The 22,931-nt window shown below is 25.6% G+C and overlaps 2 protein-coding genes across 9 annotated transcripts in view; both read right to left on the reverse strand.

Moving 5' to 3' along the window:
- LOC112601243 (arrestin domain-containing protein 3-like) overlaps nt 1–6,929 on the reverse strand; it is a 79,269-nt gene extending 72,340 nt beyond the window's left edge. Inside the window, exon 1 of the mRNA XM_025348732.1 lies at nt 6,894–6,929. The gene's annotated coding sequence lies outside the window, so the exon portion shown is untranslated. The remainder of the gene's footprint in view (nt 1–6,893) is intronic.
- Nucleotides 6,930–17,392: 10,463 nt separating this feature from the next.
- LOC112601266 (solute carrier family 26 member 10) overlaps nt 17,393–22,931 on the reverse strand; it is a 68,622-nt gene continuing 63,083 nt past the window's right edge. For all 8 annotated transcript variants that reach the window (XM_025348778.1, XM_025348776.1, XM_025348777.1 and 5 more), the window contains one exon: nt 17,393–19,355. In XM_025348778.1, the coding sequence (XP_025204563.1) occupies nt 18,321–19,355 (1,035 nt within the window). In that variant the 3' untranslated portion in view covers nt 17,393–18,320. The remainder of the gene's footprint in view (nt 19,356–22,931) is intronic.

A 22,931-nucleotide genomic window follows, 5' to 3' on the forward strand; every position in this document is an offset into this window, starting at 1 on the left:
CCAAAGAACTTGTATAAATCCCGATTAATTTTTTTATTTTCCAAAGAACTTGTATATAGTTAATTGTTTTCCTTACTTATAAATTATAATTTATTATATTTCATAATTAGATATGAGATAAGATTTTTGTAATTAGTTTTTGGTACTTATTTTTTCTGTTAAGCGGTTATTACATATTTTGATTTTTTTTTTTACATATTTCAATAAAAATAAGTACATATTTATGTACATATTTTGATTTTTTTTTATTACAATTAAACCCGTTCCCTCCTTATAAATAAATATTTACGTTATTTTAATATAAATTTTTTTTTTTTTTTAAATATTTTAAATCATAAGTGTTGTATAATTCATGATTATGTTAGGTTTAAAATTTTCGTCAAATATTACTGTGAATTTATCATAGTAATGATGAATTCATAATCATACAATTTTATTTTTTGTAAAACGCGATGAATTACGTACCTATATAAATTGTAAAATTTGTTTGCAATAGTTGCTGCTTGCTGTTATCATATCATAGCAGTATGTTATAATTTATAAATAACAATATGTAAGCGGTTGATTAATTACAACGAAAGTAAAAAAAAGATTTCGTAATTAAAATTTAAATGGCAAATTAATGTTAAAACAATAAAGAACAAAAGACTATTTCACACAGTCAATATTTATAATTGTAATAAATTTTAAAATATTTATCATTGAGGTTTTATTTGACTTAATCGTAGAAAAAATAATAACTAAAAAAATATATAGGTATGCATAAAATTAAAACCTATATTATTATATAATATCATAACTGTTTACGTAAAACGCGATTTGAAAATCATTAAAATAACAGAGTTATGTACATTTTTTGCAGTTAAAATTTCATTAAATATTCAATTTTAATAGTTAATACTTGAAAATAAAGTACAATGTTGTTTATAATGTATTAATAAAAAAATTGAAAATAAATTGGTACAATCTTTATTTATAGACATTTAAAGTTATAATTTTGACATAATTGAATATTTAAACAAAAACTAATGATTTTAGTTATTTTATGGCCATTTAAAATAATATTAACCATAGATGTATGAAACTATTTGCAGTTTCATATATTATTACTTTTTATAGATAAAGACATAAATTAATTTTAAAAACTTTTAAACTATTTATTTTAAACTATTAGAGTCACAATGCTATCACACTATTTTATGATGCGTAGTATTGAAGTTAATATATTATAATATGATACTTTTAATATTGCCTTAATAATTAATAAAATAATATACGCGATTGTCTTGGCAAAAATTAGTTCAATATATTTATTGTATTACTACTAAAAAAAAATAATCTACTAATAATATTATAAAATATTCTCAGAATTATTTTTCGTATAAATGCATTTAATTCAAATTTAATACACCGATTACAGTGACCTACCTATATAGGTTATAGCAGTATAATATGACAAGGTACACTTGAATCTCATTATGCAGCAAATGGAGTATCACAGTTTTCTTTTAATTTATCCTTACTAAAAATTTTTATTTATTTCACTTGTAAGAATTTTAATTTTCTCACATAAGATATAAATATCATATAAGAAATGAATTATGATATAAGTTTAATAATTAAACTTAATTATTTAATTATATATAAACATATATTATATTCTAATCGGTTTTTATTAAATGATATTGGTTTTTAATATTATTATTTGACTTATTATTTAATTAAGTGATAAAATAAAATAATTTTAGGGTTAATGTGTAAAAACAAATTAATTATCACTTATTAAAAAATATTAATGATTTAAAAATTTAAATTATTTTAGATACAAATTAGACACTCAATTATAAGTATGAAACGTGATTGTTTTTAAACAAACATTTAATCAAAATATTAGGTTTCTAGGTGTTTCAATTGTTGACAAACATTAACAAAAAATGATTAATAAGCTAATCTGGTACGCTTTAATGGTTTATTTATGCAGTTGAATTGTAATTATTAGGAACACGTTTTGAAGTTAGGTACATGTATATCATAATAGTTTTTATTATTATTATTATTATTATTATTTTTTTTTTAATCAAGATATATTAACCATATCATAATTTTACACTGAACTTTTAATTTTTAATTGTTCAATAATACAAAGATATTACTAGGTATATAGTATATTATACCAGCCGGACAAAATAAATCTGTATTATAATCGAATATTCAGGGTTATTTTATTCAAATATACTCGTGTACATTGTAATTACTTTCTGTAATGCAGAGCGAATTATAATATTAAGATACCAACTACCAGCTCAGCACCAAATCGTCGTGAAAACCACGGAAATAATTTAGGCAGTCCTTCCATTGTTCAATTTTCAATTTAAAAAAAAATCTTCTATTTCCAGACTTTTAACACACCACACATGTACAATGTACATGTTACTCGTGTGCTATATAAATTTATATAATATATATTGTGCAATTTTAATGATTTTAAACTTTTGTAACAAACTAAAATATTCTTTTGAATAAAAACAGCTGTATAGAATAATAATAGCAATAAACTGCTTACTCTTCTTTACTGAATGAATTAATATTTAATGACGATTCTGTGTGCATGCATTAACGTAAGATATCGTATATGGTACATAAATTGTGCTATAGGTATTATTGTTTTTTTTTCTAATATACATGAATTCATTAACTATTCATAAATAATGAAATGTCTAACGTATATTTTTTAGCATAAACAAAAATGTTTAATCTTCTTTTAAAATATTTCTCAATACGACATAAAAAATATTAATATCGTCGCATTATCAAATTCTAAACTAATCTCAAGATAAAATTTTATTGGACTCAATAAATATTCAATTAAAGTATCGAGTTAATTAAATCTATTAACTACTTGTATATTATTATTATTAATATAATACAAAAATCAGCTACGCATGAATATGGATCGGTATAAAGCATTAAAAATCATAAAAATAACATTCATATAAATACAAATACAAAAATAAACAGAAAAAAAGTTATGCGCGTGAAAATACGCAAAAAAACCATTCTATGCAAAAAAATTAAATTGTAGATTTATAAATATATAATCATTTATCATATATTCATAAGCTTAATAATACTCAATTTATTTCTACACAAAATCATGTTAAAAATATTTGATTGTACCATATTTAAAAATATAACATTGGTAATTTCAACATGCCTCTATTCAAGTACAAATACATATAATATATGTCATCATCACAGCCTACTAAAATATATCATTTGAGTAACATATATTTCACACGTATTGGACTTTTTATTTGATTGCATTAAATTTAAATTATATAGAATATAAAATCGTTAACATATTTATTATAGGAAACACAATTGGATACAAAAAAAATTATCGTTTTTATAGTATTTAATTATTATTTATCTTGTATATATATATATAATTCTTGGCATTAACTAACATTGTTACAGTGTTTTAAAGTGCAATAGGATACAAACACCGATTATTTCATTACAATATATAAATATACAAATAACCAATGTCATACATATATTGATCGGCGCTACTGTAATACTTCAATTCTCTAACAAAGTTTCAAAGTATATAGTATAATATTATATTAGTATGTGTATCTGAAGACCTATACGTCTTATACTCGGGGAATAGTTTTATGTGATAACAGGCATTAAAAAAACTCATAACTGTAACATAAGTAGTATTCACTATTTTATCATACCAAGTGTAATGCTTAAATTCGCTCAAATAAAATTATTACTCGTTTATAAACCAGAATCGACGAATTAACTACATACGTAATCAATCTAAGACTACGCGCATATTTAAAAGTGAATCGAATAAGGTAGGTTATATTAAACAAATACAAACAAACTTTACAACAGATTATAATACGATATTAAATTGTGTTATAAGCTTACGATGCCCGTATAATATTATAATAATACTACCTACGTCCTACATCTGTTGCAACTGTGCATGTCACTGTGTAATATGTTATATAAATAATAATTAAAAAACTAGTACATCCGATGCAGCGTTTATGTAACCTAGCTTACAACGAATTTATAAGAAATAATCGATTGTAATAATTTTCATTAGCAATATCAGAGTATATTGAAAAACGTAAATATAATATAATTTCGATAGAAATATCAATATTGTATGAATATTGTATTCAGTATTTGTATTTAAAAATTGATATAAATATACAATTTGCAATAAAAAAAATATATATTATTAAATATTATCATTTATCATAAATAGAAATGCAATAGAAATTTAATAAGAATTATACTGAAATCGATATAAAAACTTCATTAAAATGTAAACTTCTGAATAGATTTGTAAGCTTGACTATTAGCTTATATAGAGAGTGACTCATTGTGTTTGTCCTCGTACCCGCTACATAATAATAAACTCCTTTATCCGCTTCTTCCCTAACTTTAAAAAGTATAATATTTAAATACTTTAAAGTTGAAATAGGAACGAGTTATACGCTTACAAATATTCACATAAATCATCATAAGGCTATCTCAGACTTTAAAGAAATTCTAAAACAAATTTTTTAGTTTTTTTTTATTTTTATTATTATTCAGTAAATCAGCCAAAAACTACTGTAGATTATTATGTTACAGTAATATTCACTGAAGATAATAATTCAAAAATATTAACTAGAAAAAAGATTACCTACAACAAGATTTAGTATAAAAAAGTAACAATCGTTTTTCGACATGATTCAGCAAATTAGTTAGTTTATCAAAGGAACAATAGGTATATAAAAGACATCTTACACGTTACACGATCACATGAAAGTATTGGTTTTACAACGATGTGCGTATTATTACTTTTGTATCTATCATCATCTTTTGGAGAATTAAAAATAATCCAATCTTCAATTTCTTCACATGAGTGAGGTCACTGTATAATCTAAAAATGAATAAAGCTTGAAAATTTAACTCAAGGTTCCTCATATAAGTTGTTCTTTTACGTAAATTAAAAAAAAAAGTTTAGCTTTACGCTATATTATTTTTTTATGAGCGTTTAAAGTTAGAATTTTGACAATAATCGTCATTTTTTTTTTTTAATGTTAATAACGATTTTAAGGTTCGATCAAAAGAGTTTAAAAATCTTTTACTAGATTCCTAATAAATTGAATTTAAAGTGATTCAAAAATATACAAATACTTAGTCTTTTTTACAAATATTTAAATTTCAGCAACATTTTCTATTGTGTTAATAATACTTTATCAAATTCAACATTCCTTCTAACTGTACCTTCAAATATTATAATTATTAGTGACTATTTTAAATCATCAGCAAAATTGGGATAATTAATTTTTATTTATAATATTAAATTGATCGAAATACATTTTTTATTCAAGGTGCATAAATATTATTAATTCTATTTCAGATTTCATGATAACCTATCTTTAAACTATATTTTTAAACAATAATCTATACTATAAATTGATATTTTTAGGGTTATTTTATTTGATAAAAATTGCATTTACATTACAGGCTTATTCTTAAAATTCTTTTAAAAATGCTTAAATGTATCAAAAACTTTAGGTTATTTCAAAATAAGCCACAATCAAATGATTTCCAGTCAGATTAATAATTATCCTTAACAGAAGTTTAACCACATTCTAACGTAATACACTAGCAATTATTTTACGTCTAACAATTTATTTTAAATACCAGTTCAATTAGTACCAAATATTATGTTTGCTTAACACCGTGGCCTAGCTATTATAATGCTAATTTCTATTGTCGAAATTATTTTGTTGTTTGATATGTGACAGCTCCATTTGTGTAGATTAGTTTGGTGTTTTATCTGAGGACACAGTAACCTTCATTTTATATTATGTATCAAGTTGACGATATTTTCTTGGATGTTACGTAATATTACAATCATTCTTCAATTAAGATGTAACCAGAAATTAATTAAATTCCCCAATCAATTTTATATAATTAAAAATTAATAATAAATATATAAATTATAATCACAAAGATATTATATATATAGACATTATCACCTTAAATAACTAACATAACTATAAATTCCATGAAATATATAATGTATTTTTATGTACTTATAATATTTTAATGTATAATTTCATTTTTATTTTATTCGTACCTAATAAATTAAATAAAACAAAAATTTATAGTTCAACTTATTCATAATTTTTTCAAGAATAATTTTACTATAAAACAGTATATCAAATAATCATTGAATAATTTAATTTCAATAAATAAAAGAGATATTATAATTAGTATAGAAAGTGTTAAATTATTTTTATTTCTACCTCAAGTTTATAAACGCAAAACAATGTATATAACCTAATTACACCAAGCACAACCACAAATTATATCTAATGATATAAATTAACTGTTATATTTTTTTTAATACATTGAAGAACATTAAGATTTATTATAACTATATAAAATAAAGTTAAAAATAAAAGTAAATTAATGAACATGAATAGTTAGTGAAAATTACAGTTCTCTATGTTTATTAATTATTTAATTAAATTAAAAAATAAATAAATAAAATAGTTTTGTAAAAACATTTTCATTTTTACAATTTTTTTCCCCTATTTATTTTGAAAATGACTAAAATTTAACATTTTTGACCAATGAACGATACATTCATACCTAATTTTCAACCAAAAATGTCTCTTAAAATTTATTATTGAAATATTTTTTTTTTCTATAAAAGTATCTTTAGACACAAAAAACTCACTATTTTAAAATCAATACACATAGATAACTATCTATTTAGAATACAATTTAAATGTATAAACCTATTATTTTTTTTAAATTTAAATCTTATCTATATTATATAAATATATACAGAATTTAGTACTTACAAAAAAAATGATGATTTCTTTTTTAATATTAACGATACTATAGTATAACTTTGTTATTTAATAATTATTTTACTGAAGTAAACTATAACGTTTTATTTTGACGTAAATTTCACGTGCAAAACGCCATCGAACGACTCAGCTGCCGTCACCGCGCTAACTGAGTCCAAATACATCCGACGCCAAGCTGCGACCTCCCTCGGGATACACCACAAAGGGTGTGTTTTTGATATGCGCGCGAAAATCCCTGCAGAAAATGAATTTATATTATATATCCTAACCTTCAGAGGTGCAAATTAAAAATAAAAACTCGAAAGCCCTTCGTTGTTGAATTTATTTACTTTTTGATTCTTCAATAATATAACCCTTTTGATTTTTTTCATGTATAAAACATAAAACAAATATAACATGTATTTGAGAAAACGTAACATTATTCTATTTTTACGACAAATCGTACATAATCAAACAGTTTATTTTTTTCAGTAATTTATAAATAATAAAACTAATACCAGTGTTGATAAAAAATAATTAGTTTTTTAATACGCCGCCAAGAGGAAAATTTTACGATATTTCATAAACCTAGAATTACACGATAGGTGGCGGTATAATACGCAATAAAAAAGTATACTACAAAAGATAACGTACTATTTTAATAAAAGGTAGGTACACAAAATTAACTTTACATTTACAAAACAATAATTTATTTCTCAAATTTAATTTCTACAAAAATTAATAGTAATTCTATAATTTGAGTTATTATTGAACGATTAATAAATTAATGTATTAATATTTTAACAATAAAAACTCACTGCAAAATAAGTGTTCAAAACTTAAACATTTTAACGAAGTACTTCATTATTTTACATTTTAAACACGTATAAATGCTCTAATAAATTTTCAGAAAAACGAAATCAATTACCTACTTAATAATAAATGCGCGTTCAATTTTAAGATGTCTATCAATGCGTTCAATACCGTCTAAATTATATAACATAGAAATAAAATATTACCATTATAGGTATTTCATTTTATAAATTTTGTGTTATAATTTTACCACCTAATTATTGCCTAAAATTGATATTGTCCAATCAAAGTTGTATTAGTTTTCAGGAAGAGTGCATAAAGCTTTCAAAACAGTTTCAAACAGGCCATATCTTTATCATGATAACTCCAGGAAACAAAATAAAGTAATAACCTTCTAAAATATAATCATTGACTCGTAACTAATGAATCACCTTGTGTTAACCAATATTTTACCGCATTATATTATTTGAAAACAAAAAAAGTGTTCGACAACCGTAAAGTTTTCAGAGTTATACCACTTGTACCTTACTATAATTTCTAGTTTCTATATTCCAATTTAAATAAATCATCATTGTCTTTTAAAGCTAACTTAAACAGTAAAGTTTACCATGAAGACATTATTAATTATATAATTAACACAACGTTGTGTATAATATAAAACATATATTACTTGTATCAACAGCATCTTGTAATAAATTAATGATGCGCCTTAGTTCAAGTATAATAAAATATTAAAATTATATTATTCCTTTTTTTCAAAAATATTTTAGTATTAAATAGGCTAATTTTATATGACATTATGAATATCTCTAAAATATTATAATAATCAAAACAAATTGTGATAATAAAAAAAAGATAATATGGAAATTACAATGCAGCCGACATTTATATGCAGATTGAAAACTTTATCTTCTAAGAAAATTATAACAAAATAAAGTATACGAATGTTTTTCAAAAAATTCTTTCTAATATACGAATATTTGTTTAACTTGAATTCAATGGTTAATAAGTGCATACAAAAAAAACGATTATGAACGAATATGATCTGTTAACTTATATTATAAAATATATTTATTGTTTTATGATATATTTATATAGCTATGATAGTAATTTTATTTTGCTATTAGTAATAAGATACGATGAACTATTATTGACAGAAAACATTAAATTTATTATATTATTAAGAATTTAATTAGTAAGAATATTCATATTATGCATCATTATTATTACATTTTGAATCAATACCAACTTACCAAAGAACGGTATAAATAGATTTCTGGTAAACATAGGCAATAGCTTAAAAGTAATTTAAATTTTTAGAAAATATCATTACCTATGTTTATAAAATATAATGATATATATATGAAAGTCTCAAGTTTCCATAAATGAAATTTTTTAATTAAAACAAAATAACAATATAAGAATATAAAATTACGAAGAAATTCTTCGTTTAAATTTAAATTTTAAACATCTATAAAAAAAATTATATGTATAAATAATAATAAATAAATATTTAATTTTTAGATTTTTTGATTATAGTTATAATTACATATCTCTACAGTTATTTATTTTTAAGTTACAACAATCAATATTTATTTTACTAAAATTAGGTTTTATTGCATACAAATTACAAGTTTTTCCAGTTATTTTAAAATATACTGGGTATTTTTTACTTTTGAGTCCCAAAGTACCAACTAAATCGAATTTTCTATTCAAAATTACCTTCAAAGTTGAAAATTGATTTTAACTGCTCTAAAAAGTAAATACATTCACAGAAAAAAAAAACTACACATACTCATTCTCTGTAAAATCAATAAACTCATCGATCCACTTACAATCTAAAATATATCTTATATAAAATACAATCATTTGTACTCACTGAGTATAAAAAAAAAAATCAAACAAATTATTTTTAAATATCTTATATACACATAAATCATAACACATATATATTAGTGTAATTATTATTATTAAATGAAATTATAACCTTTTTATATGTTTTATGTGTATATAAGATATTTAAAAATAATTTATTTGATTTTTTTTATACTCAGTGAGTACACCCAAGTTACTAATACTATTATACCTATATTACGTACATTATATATACTATAAAGTTAAATATATTATACGTTTAATATAAGATATAGTATATATCATTAACCGATTAATCAAACTAAGTATGCTATTTCAAATATCAATTTATAAATATAATGAGTGGTAATTTAAATGTCAAACCACAGATTAAGCAACTTTTAAATGTAAAACAAATTCAACGATCACACTACTTATTTATTTATTTTTTTTTTTTTTTTGTTGTGCGATCCCCAGGTTGAGAAACGCTGGTATATAGTATAGGTAATTGACCGAGTTATAATAATAAATATTAACATAATATTATATAAGTCTACGTCAATATTAGTACATAGAAAACGTAATAACGTAAATATACTAATTGTATGTAAATAATTTGATTCAAGTAGACTTTATTATTACTCTGATCTATACATGGTCATTTACTATAAAATTCTCACCCATATTACCTTTTAATAATGCGCTTATTCAAATTTATTTTTTGTATCTTTTTAGTATACTTAAATATCATACTATCAGAAACTTACCTGGTTACTTAGACTTTCTAAGCTATTTAAAAAATAATAATGACACAAACTTTTTTACAAATTTTTATTTTAAAATAAGATCCCTCCACAAAATTGTATAATTTTTCTAAAAATGTTGTTACGCCTAAATCAAAAAAACGACCTAGTTTCTAAATTATTAAACTTAAATTTCTTAATCCTTAATTATAATTTTATGTCAATTATAAAATATCTTGGAAATTTTCATAAATTATAAAAGGCAAACACATTAATACTTATTATAGTAATTACAATAATTTTCAAACGATCATACATCTCTATTAACTTTTATAGTTAATACAAAAAAAGTTTATTTTTATTTTTTATTAATAATTTTGAAATTAAACTCGTTTGAATTTCGATTTTTATATATTATATGCATTAAAATATTAAAGAAATGCATGTTTTAAACTTATAGTAAAATAAGAAGGATCTCATTTAAAAAAAAAAAAACTTGTATCGCTACAGGCACTTTTTAAATAGCATGAAAAATCATTATTTAATAATTTAAAAATAAATTAAATAGAACGATAAACGCAATTTAAAATAAATAATTTTATTATTATTACTAAATATAAAATCCACAAAAGTTGTAAGATTGGCTTAATATTTTATACTTAATATGTATGTGAAAAAATTATTTCTATACTGCAGATTCAACGTTATTAAAATGTATAGTATTTTTTTTTTTTTTACTTAAAATAAAAAACACTCATATATTGGTTTCGTATATCTTAAGAATAATTTATTAGAGATTGACCAATGCATTGAGTTAATTATTATATAAATAGGTTCAAATTAAAATTACTTATATTTTATTAAACACCTATTATTGGAGTAGTTAAGGTACATTTTAATTTTCAGGTAAGAGGGTGGTTTTTATAATATGTCAAGTGGTCATATGGATTGACCTAACCTTGTATAAGCATAATATTATAAAATATATATTATAATAGGTACAATCGATTAAATTTACATATTAAATTCTAATTTTTTTTTTTATTTATTTAGAAAAAATTGGTAGAAACAAAAAAATAAAACTAATACAGTTTTAAATTTTCGTGTATGATAACATTTATATATAATATGTAATATATATATACTTATATATTATCCACAACATATATATAATGATCAAATAATATTTATGCAATAATAATATGTTATATAATAAAAGACACAATACACAAACGTACCTTAGTACAAAATATAGCCATAATTTCATTATTTAGTTTAATATGCCAGTCTATATTCAAAAACAAAATAAAATTGTAATACTGTCTTACATTATGCTCGGAAATATTTTTAACAAATAATATTCCACTGTTAACAGAATTCGATATAAGAACAAATAGGACAAACCGTTGTCTGAAAAAAAAAGAACATTATTGATTAGAAACTCTACTGATTCGAATAGATTACATAATGCTGTTGTATTTACTGGAGCGATTGTATTTGAACAACAGTGGTATGGTGCTTAAAGTTGGTTAAAGAAAATTAAAAATCGATAACGAATACAGCACGCTCGAAAACAAGATGCTTTAATTTATTATCAAAAAAATTAATAAATTGCTTAAATATTTAGTATAAATTATAATGAATTAATAACTTAAAATCGATTATGAAAACATATATCTCCAATTTTAACAACATAAATTTCGAATTTATACATTTGTTTCTCATTGTACGTTAATGAAATTTATCAATTTTGATTGATTCGACGGAGGGAAAATATATTAAATATATATATATAAATTTTTTTCAACATTAATAATTAAGGAACAAAAAGTTTTAAGAATTCGTACGCTTCAAAATTAGTTGAAAAAAAAATAATGATCAATAAACTGTATCAAACACGAATCTAGGACTTTTTGTAAATGCTAGTTCAGAAATAAAAGTTAAAATATGGTATGCGTCGTAACATTTTATTGTTGGTCGTTAAATTATCATTCTCTATATACAATGCAATTTTTAAAATACATAATATTTAGAACTAATTTTAAGTTATTTATACTACAAAACTATTTATAAACAGACTGTACATTATATCGATATGAACTTTTAAATTAATTACAACATTGCTGTTATATGCATTGTTATTGACAAAAATTAGCTCAACCTCCCAAATTAAGAAAATACATACAATAATATAAATAAAATATACCATGATTAACTATCTATTATCCTTCGAAAAATATGCTGCAAATATATTAGTTTCCTTCGCTTAGAATCTTTTTTTCGTATAAAGTGATTCGTTATTGAATTCAAATACACCACATTATTTACAATGACTGCAGGGACACTTGACACTTACTAAGCGACAGAGCGATTCCTCCCACTATTATTACTATTTTTTTTAAATTTATATTTATTTTTTGGTTCATTAATTCACTATTATTTTATTATGATTTTCAGATTATTAAATATAATTCCTTGAATAATTAATTGTAGATTGATTGATTCGAGGATTTATTCCTAAAAACTCACACAATTACGGTAAATATTTGACTTTGAAGATAAACATCTTATGGTTACGTAGTAACCTACAACTATGATGAATATATTACGTGGTATCAAGACCTATTTAAATTTTTTAGTGTTTTAATAATTAAAAGTACATATTATTCTAAATTTGCAAATACAATTTATCATCATTTTTCTAGATGACTTTCAATCTATAATAATTAATTTACATACCTTTCAGAATTTTCTGTAGGTAATCTCTAATTTTAAAGTCATGAAAATACCCATCACACGAGATTAATTCGTTACCAATAATTCTTGCAATTTATGCTCTCGAACTATTAATATTCTTGGCCAAAACTTTTGCTCGATCTTCAATTATAGCATAAAATATTAGTGTTAGTGCTCTATAACAAAGTCTACGAATAGTCTATGAATAATTTAAGATTATAATATTGTAAGTTGCAACTCAATTTGATTACAGTTATTGTATTTTTAATAAATATCTACATAAGTAGTATATCCTAGTATAAAGTTGTATTATATGTTTCAACAAAGATTAGTATTTAAAAACATTGACACTTATATAATCAGGTCATTTACTTATACACATAAGAAACTCGCCTAGACCTCAAGTTTATCTTAATATTAGATTACTTATCATATTTATATGTTTATTATTATTACATATTATTAAGTAGGTATGATATATTATGTTAAAGTATCCTATGCATAATCATTAAGTAATTCATAATTTATTTTTACAAAACATATGATTAATATACTATATATACATACGCTTTGCAGAGTATGTTACGTATACCTTTTATATATATATATATGAGAAATGTTATTGAAATAATTTATTAATTTACATCAGGAATTAACTGATACTGCAATTTACTACTACTACCTATTACCTACTATTACTACTACTTCTACCTACTAATACTAACGCTATTGCTATTATTACTGTGCTACTTTAGTTACCTCAATTACTGTTTACTACTTCAACGATATCTTAACCACTCCATCAATCAATTAAATTAAAAATTGAAAAAATTCAACATCAATAACTCAATTTTTTATTTAATACCCACGAATGTACGATACAAATACATTACACATTGTTTTAGAAGTAAATGATTTTTGACATTCACTCTTTTATATTGTTTTACGTTAACTATTAACACATAGATATTATATTATATTTTGCATACTGTAAAAATTTATTAAATATACTATATAACATTATGTAAAAAAATGCATTTAATATCCGTTGCTTGGCGTAATATATTTATAGACTTTGGGGACCTTCTAGGATTAGTTGAGATAATTTGACCTTAAAATATTTTACGTTGCGCTAGCTTAATAATAATAAGTTTGCATGTGAAACAATGCCAATACATAACCATTTTTAAACTATGTTTAAAAACATTTATTATTTAAAACGCGTATACTCATATAATAATTTTACTATCTTTGAAAATAAATAGATTATTATTCGAGAAGTTAATAGTACTTACTATGAAATCAAACTTTCATGTTTTTTTTATTATTATTATTTTAATGGATAAATCATTTTGGATAGATTTAAGTTATATTCTGAGAATATTTTTCAAACATATTCTATCATAGTTATGTCTATAAATACCTATATTTTGTGATTATTTGCCTAATATCTACCTATCATTATACCTTTGTCTGTTAATACCATAATTCCGAACTTGTAAAATTTAGTTATTTTAACGTCATATCTTTTCCATTAACATAAATAGTAACTCAAAAATCTACCACCAACGTTAAGTTTCAATACAACTGATGCAGCTTTTACTTACTTATGACTACACTTTGTTCAATAAGTAGATATTCGTACAGTTACTATAATAAAACGAAGACAAACTTTACATGTCAATAATATAATTTAAATTATTTAGCACCTACTTTCAATGTAATGATGAACTTAGGCATTATACATTGTAAAGTCTAGTACTTAATCCATTTTAAGTTAACAAAATTATTACAAACTCTGATAAAATTATTACCCCTATGGTTAACGATTTATTATTGTATAATGGAAATAATTAAGTACATAAACAAAAATATAAACATAGGTATGTTATTTTATTTATCAAGACGAATAGTATATATTGTTATATATATATATTATATATATATATATTATATATATATATAACAATAATTATTGATGCCGAAAAATAGTACAAACTTTTTTCTTTTTTTTTTTAATATAATAATATATTATATAATAAGTACACGCTATTGAATTTAATAACATAGTATAAAATATATTTGGTAATAAAATATTTAAACAATAATTTTGATCTAGAGACTAGGACGAAATACTATTAACACAGACTTTATGCACGTATTCTGTTGTCAATAGAGATACGCGGGCGTTAAATGTAACAAACAAATACATTTTAACATCGAACATCAATACACATTATAGCACTCTAATTACATAATAATGCATCGTGTACCTAATTACATATACGCTGGTAAATCGTTTTGGTGGTAACTGGTCGGTTTAACGAAAAAAACATTATATATATATATATATAAACTATACATCATAATAATATTACGATTACGACAATATATTATATTGTCAGACAAAAAACATTTACTCACCGACAGGACATATTATTATTGTTATAATAATTAAAAACGATTTTGGAAAATAAAAAAGTTAAATATATACAATATCATAATAGTAATATAATGTCGGTATACACTATACACGTAAACTGTCTTAATTGTCTAAATCTTTGCATTAAAACGTCGTAATAAAACAATACATTTGCATAACTATACAGCTAACCCTGTTTGAACAAACCGTAACATAATATGTTTAATATAAAAATATTTATAATATCATAATATACTTACATAATATTTATATAATAAAATAATATAACATTTATAAAATACAACATAAAAATAACGATAAATACTAAATCACAATGGAATGATTAGAAAACCAACAAAGTATAAAAGTATAATACATAGAAAATTATATAAGTAATATATACAGCATAATAATTTATAGACATTTAAATCAATATAACCACAACTATTTAAATAGAAAAAAATTTAGTCCATCAACTTATCGTCTGAAAAAAAATTGGTAACTGCGTACAATATTAATACACAACTATATAATATAACACGAGAATAGTAAAACAATGTTCCCCCCACCTGTTTAAATTCACGATGTATTGAGAAAAAAAAATAATTACATCATAATAATATTGAGTAGATGCAAATAAAAAAAGATAAATTGAGAGAGCGTGAGAACTTTTACGAAACGACAACGAAAACTATTTTGTTTCGTTTATTATAAAAATAACAGTTATTATTAAATAATATTGCATTATATGTCATTTACATATAACATATGAATATACGTTAAATATTATTTAAAAAAATTATAGTATTTTACTAATATGTTCATCAAAAAAAAAAACATAAATAGGTTTGTATGATATATATTATATATATCATACTATAATTAAATTCGAACAATTAATTTTCTACATTTTCTCACGAAAAATTGTATATAATATTATATTTTGCTATAACCAATACTCCATGCAGGTATTGCAGGAGGAGATATTATAGGTGTATAGGTTTCGATGTATTATTTTTAAGTGTTTTGAATTTTTTTATGGACGCATTGAATCTGATTTTGATTTTGGTAATTTTGAAAAAGGCATTAAGACAGGCTGTGTAGAGATGGTATTAAAAAATCAGCCGCGTCACATAGACAAAAACATAAACTCGCGGTTTTTAATTTCCTATTGATTTCCAATGCAAAGGTTTTACGACAGTCAATGATAATAACTCGCTGAGAATGAGTAATGGTACGACATCATCGTTTATCAAAATTAAATCAACACATTTATTACAAATATAGCAAAGTATTACACGTACAGTAGGTAGACAACTGAGGTATGCACTACACGAGTACGTCACGCTGGGGTAGCCCGTGGTTTATTGTCGAGAAGATGATTAGTAGTTTTTACGAATGTTTCACAATGCCTATACACACTAAAATCCCAAAAAACATGGAATCAACATGAAATACTAATATAATAATTATTAATTATATATAATAACCAACTGTTTATTAAACGACCGATGTATGGATGTAACCAAGACTGGGTCTGGAATGGTCACCTGGACTTGGTGAAGTGAATAATAAAAAAAAAATATATATATGTATAAACACGAAAAACATACGTTTCGTAATATAAAATATCTAAGATTAAAAAATATGATATCATTTGACTATGGTAATTAATATCAATTATTATGGCTATTGTTGTATTGTTCCATCGTACCTCGCTATTTCATTTTATTAAAAAAAAGTTATAATACTACGAAAACAACAATATAGAAACTAAAACTTTGATAGTATTTTTACGGTAAATTAATTTATCTAGGAACAATTTCACGGCGGTTCTAAACACTGGTGGACGTATAATACTATACTGGACAGGATGATACAGAAAACCGTTTTCCCTTAACATCGAAACAGATAAAAGTCCCTTTATTTTTAAAATAAAAAAAAAAAATAAAATAAAATAAAATAGAATCTTGAAACCACCCTTATACACATATTATACTTAGGTATTTATGATTAAGGTGGGATATCGAATTGTTGACTAAAAAATCCATAGGACAGTGTCGGATCGCACCGTGACCAAGACATCAACAAAAATAGTATAACGTCTGACTGACTAAGCCGATAATTATTGCGACGATTTAGAATCACATTTGACGTCAAACGGATCGCAATTGAAAATCGTTAACCGACCATCAGACGATCTGTTATAATAATATATACAAACGCCTAATTTTCTATGGAGATCATCGTCTGTACGCAAACCGAATCGATCGTGCAGAATTGTTATATTTTAATTTATATAATCGGTATTATAACACACGATAATTAAATCACTCAACGCGTCAACTTTGTATTTTTTTTTTTTTTATAGATTTATTGATTTAAAATGACATTTTAAATACGTACTATTTTTACGTATATCAAACCTCGCTCTATACCATAGGAACTACTGCGCTGATCCGACATTTTGTCCAGCTAGTTTAGCGAAACGTACGACAACGGATGGGGGGGGGGGAGGGGGGAGAAGGCGAAAGGAATCTAAAATATTGTAAAATTGCGTTCGAGTCCCGACCGTAAATCTAATGCACACTTAAATTTAAAATAGCGTGATGTTTATGATGATAGTAAAATATCGTTGTAATCAACAAAACAGCTGGCGTGGTTCGTGCAACAGTTCGTTGGCGCCTACGTATGGTAATAATAGACGATCGATTAATAAAACTTGTTTGAAATCTTAGTTGTTGTCGGCTAAAACGCTACAGCGCCGACGAACTTTTAGCCGGGGACACGTGCACGACGTTTACGATAATATTATTTTGTACACACTTTGAACGGACAAACCGGAAACGGTTTTGTTTTCGGGGCGCGCGATCACGCCCTCAACTCTTCCAAGTTGTTGTAGAACTCGACGGCGTCGTGGACGGACGGGAAGAACTGGACGGTGCCGAGTTGCCGGGCTCGCATGCAGTCGTACACGTTCCCGGAAACGGCGGCCACGTACACCAGCAGGCCGGCCTCGTTGAGCTGGTCGACCAGCCGCGCGAACATGGTCAGCCCCGAGCTGTCCACGTAGTGCATGCCGGCCAGGTCGAACACGACGCACTGGGCCCGGACGACCGTCTCCTTGCCGCTGTTTATCGATATGGTGATCGGGGCCAGCTGCCCGTCGTACCGGCACAGCGCGCCGTGCACCTTGTCCCGGAACACGTTCCGGTTGGTCACGTTCAGGCTTCCGGAGTAGTGGACGATCCGGACGCGGGGCACCTCGACCGCGCGCCGGTACCTGTCCATGTCCACGTAGAGGTCGGTGTCCGGTATCCGGCCCAGCACCACGACGCCGGTGCCGATGCCCCGGCTAAACACGAAGAACAGCGACACGACCACGCCGGCCAGCAGTCCGACGTCGATCTCGACCAGCACCACGGTGCAGTACGTCGCGATCCAAATGGCCGCGTCCGCCTTGGACGTCCGCCACACGCGCACCACGTCCCGGACCTGGAGCAGTATGTCCTTGAGGGCCACGATCGTGATGCTGGCCAGCACGCACCTGGGCAGCGGCTGGAACAGGTGGCCGATCCACAGGACGACGGCCACCAGCAGCCCGGCGGAAACGATGCTGGCCATCTGGGTGCGGCCGCCGACCGTCTGCTGGGTGGCGCTGCGAGACAGCGACGCGGCGAACGGCAGGCACGAGAAGAACGAACCGAACACGTTGCCCACGCCCTGGGCCAGCAGCTCTTGGTTCGTGTCGATCGAGTACTTGAGCTTCTCCGAGAACAGCAGCGCCATGGACATAGTGATCGAGTACGCGACGATAGCGATTATCGCGCTCTCGGTGATCACGCTCATCAGCAAGTTCACCGGCGGCGGTTTGAAGTCGGGCAGGCCGCTCTCGATTTCGCCTATCTGTAACAAAAAAAAAAAAAATCGTCAGCACGTCGAGCCCTCAGTAAACCGGCGGCATCCTCAGTAAGGATTGCGCGCAGATATTATGCGTGAAAACCCGCTACAAGCGCAGCAATAAGGATATTGCGTGTGACCGTCGATAACCCCCGGGGCTTAAAGCGGGGAAAAATTTCAAGGAGTACTGATGTCTCCGTATAATTTTAAGCGTTCCATATAATATTATTATTTTATGTGTAATGTCTAATGCTTGTGTAGGTAGTATATATTATTATGTAATGTATAAACAGCGATTGTGTAACACGCTCATCCCACTTTTAACACTGAATAATGTGCGAATTCGTGATATATTTCATGGAAAATTTAAATCACAAATAATATTTTATTTTTTTTTTTTTTTTTTTTTTTTTTTTTTTTTAGAATAACTAATATTTCATACAAATATAATATTATGAAAGAAAATATTTGTGTTCTGGTAAATTGTAAGTAATGGTTGTCTTTGAAGGAAACTAAAGAAATCAGCCAGACAAAAAATGTCATAAAAATATAGTGTTTTTAGTGCTTTTAATTGTACAGGAAAAAATTCAAATTCTACAAATGGTGGAGTGAGCATGAGGATTAAAAAAATCACACGTTCACATTTTACATAAAACTTAATTTTACATAATATCATTATGTTATTGGTTGTTAATCGAATATCTATTATTCACAGTGTAGCCATTTACCATAACTAATAAAATCGATTATTTGTATACATATATTAGTCTATAATAACTAATAAGTATTAAATACATTTGATAAAATTAAAGCAACAATTGATAAAAATAAATAAATAAAAACCTAGATTTAATCTCAAGAGAATTCTGAATTATAATGACCAATGTTATGATTAGTTATACTTAATTGGGCATTCCGGCATACCTACCTTACGAATAATTAATTAAAGGGGGCACTTTTAACCATCTTTAGAGATAGATGAGCTGAGTCCGCTTCCCCGCTTTAACCCCTGAATAATCCGATGTAATATTTGTGCCATATTTCGACTGTCCTACTATGCGCTTAACCGATTTGTGGTTTGACATTAACACATAGTGTCTATTTAAGGTATGAATCGGCATATGAAACACACACATAGGTATAGGTACCGTAACGGTTTTTTTTTCATCATTATCGTGAGTATTCATATGTATTTGGATTTTACAATAAAGGTATATGGTGGCAAAATTATTATGACGACAGGAGAGTTTAGGTTTGATATAGAGTGGTTTTAATTGTGCGCGTATAAAGGAGCCAGGAGGCAATAATCGGTGTTCGAAAAATGTGGAAAAAGTAGAGTGATCGGACACCTATGATGAAAGCATTGCGCACAAAATGGATACTGCAGTATATAATTAACATTAAGTTAAGTATTAGCTTATAAATAAAGTATGTTCAATTCTATAGGATAATAACTAGTTCAATGATAAAGACATCATATTGGAACTAAGGCTGAGTACCCGAGGCCTCGTGAATAAAAGCCAATGACTGATGCACCAACGAAAGAATGAGTTTTGGAGAATTAGAAAACATTACAGCGCGTTAGTACTACACAAATACAGAAAAAAAATTATATTCTAACCTACATAGGAGAATTGCGTTCTATACAGACACTCTACGTGAACTATACCATAAACATATTATAATAACTACAACTTATAATCAACGTGGCTATTATTACTATATATTATATTCTAATCGATTTTGGTTGGTCCAAATTTACATTCCTAAAACATTTAATGCGATCATATAATACGCAGTAATAATTGTTGGTTATTGTTGCATAGAATTAAGTAGATATTGCATGTGAATGAAACTATGAAATAATGGCAGTCCATTGAATTATAATTAATTATTATCAATAAATAAATATTTTCAACAGATTAAAGACAACAATAATAATTCTATCATCTAAAAATATATAGTGATAGCAATAAAAAAAATATTTTTAAATAATAATATAATTAAATAAAATTAACAATGGCATAAATTATATTATCACCCACTGGTATCTAACCTTTAATCGGAGAAACAACAAAATCGCGAGGTACAACTAGTCGGCTTAATGAAAGTTTATTCATACAACATCAAAACATAATATACTCGAATTATAAGATAATACAATAATTAATATCAAAATATACAGATATTGACAATATCAACGACTTGTTATTGATATACATATAATTAAATAATTTATGCAAATTCGAAATCAAACATTTCTCGTCACAACTTCACGAGCGTAAAAAAAGCTATACAAAACTAATCTTGCGAGCTAGCGTATAAACGTAAGACTATACGTTACTAATTCAAAGCATATGCAGCATTACAGCTTAAGGTATTCGCTCTATCATAACAATTGATACTTAAATGTTAAAACAAACTGTCAATTAATTTAATAATGATGAAGTTTTCTAAAAAAATAAAAATAATGAAACATAATATTATTTAACGAATAAAACATTACTTATATAAAATACATTTATTTTGAATGTATAATTTTCAAAACTCACATCAATTCTATTAACTAAAAATAAATATCATAAAAATAAACATATTTAATGAATAACTATTCGAATGATGTAAATTCGTGTATTTATTTTATCATAATATCTAGTAATATCATTAGAACGTAATGTAATATTTTTTTGAGTGTGTAATAACTAATAATTGATTAATACAAAAAACTAAAACAACATTTTATTGTAATAATATTAATTAATACACGGCACAACTCACCAATTGTTTCGCAATATTGTTTATAGAGTAAGGACGTAAATCATTTCGAGATAAAAAGAAAAAACCATTACAACAAACCATATATTCAACTCGTTCACTCTATTAATAATAATAATAATAATAATAGTCCTATGAGGGCATTTTCAAGTAGGTACTTATAATAACGAAACCTTGCGTCATAGTTCTAGGTATAAGTAATGAATCCCTGACCACTAAAGTGGATACACTAATCCATTTTCTCTGTTCCGTTTGTCTCATACATATCTATTGATTGATAAATTAAATGTAGGACACTTATTATATTTAAAATACTATTAATATCAACGTAAATATTTTTACATTATTTTGAGCTGTTCAAAAACAATATTTTTCTAAAATATTATAATGTTACTACTTTGTATTGCTGTATTTTTTTTTCCTAATGACAACCATACATTTTTAATTCTTTATTTTAAAGAAGAAGAATTTTTGGATTTCTTATAATATGTAGAAAATAACGAATAGTTATTATATTAATAATAAGTAACCAAAGTTTAGAAAATTAGTGTTGAGTGGTAAACGTGAGATATTCAATAAAATTTCGCTGAATTAAACTGAATTTAAATTAAAATACTTATTATAACTAACAAGCTACTTGTACAAAATTTAATTTTTATAGACCAAAAAATGTTGAATAATATTTTGTTTTGAAATATGAAATTAAAAATTAATGCTGTTACTCAGAAAAGTAAAAACTTGAAAATTATAACGATAAAAATAGAAAAAATATTTATTTTTTCAAAAATGATGTTTTTTAACAGCTTT

Source organism: Melanaphis sacchari, unplaced genomic scaffold (genome assembly GCF_002803265.2).
Source record: "Melanaphis sacchari strain LSU unplaced genomic scaffold, SCAv2.0 Contig76_pilon_pilon, whole genome shotgun sequence".
Taxonomy (NCBI): Eukaryota; Metazoa; Arthropoda; class Insecta; order Hemiptera; family Aphididae; genus Melanaphis; species Melanaphis sacchari.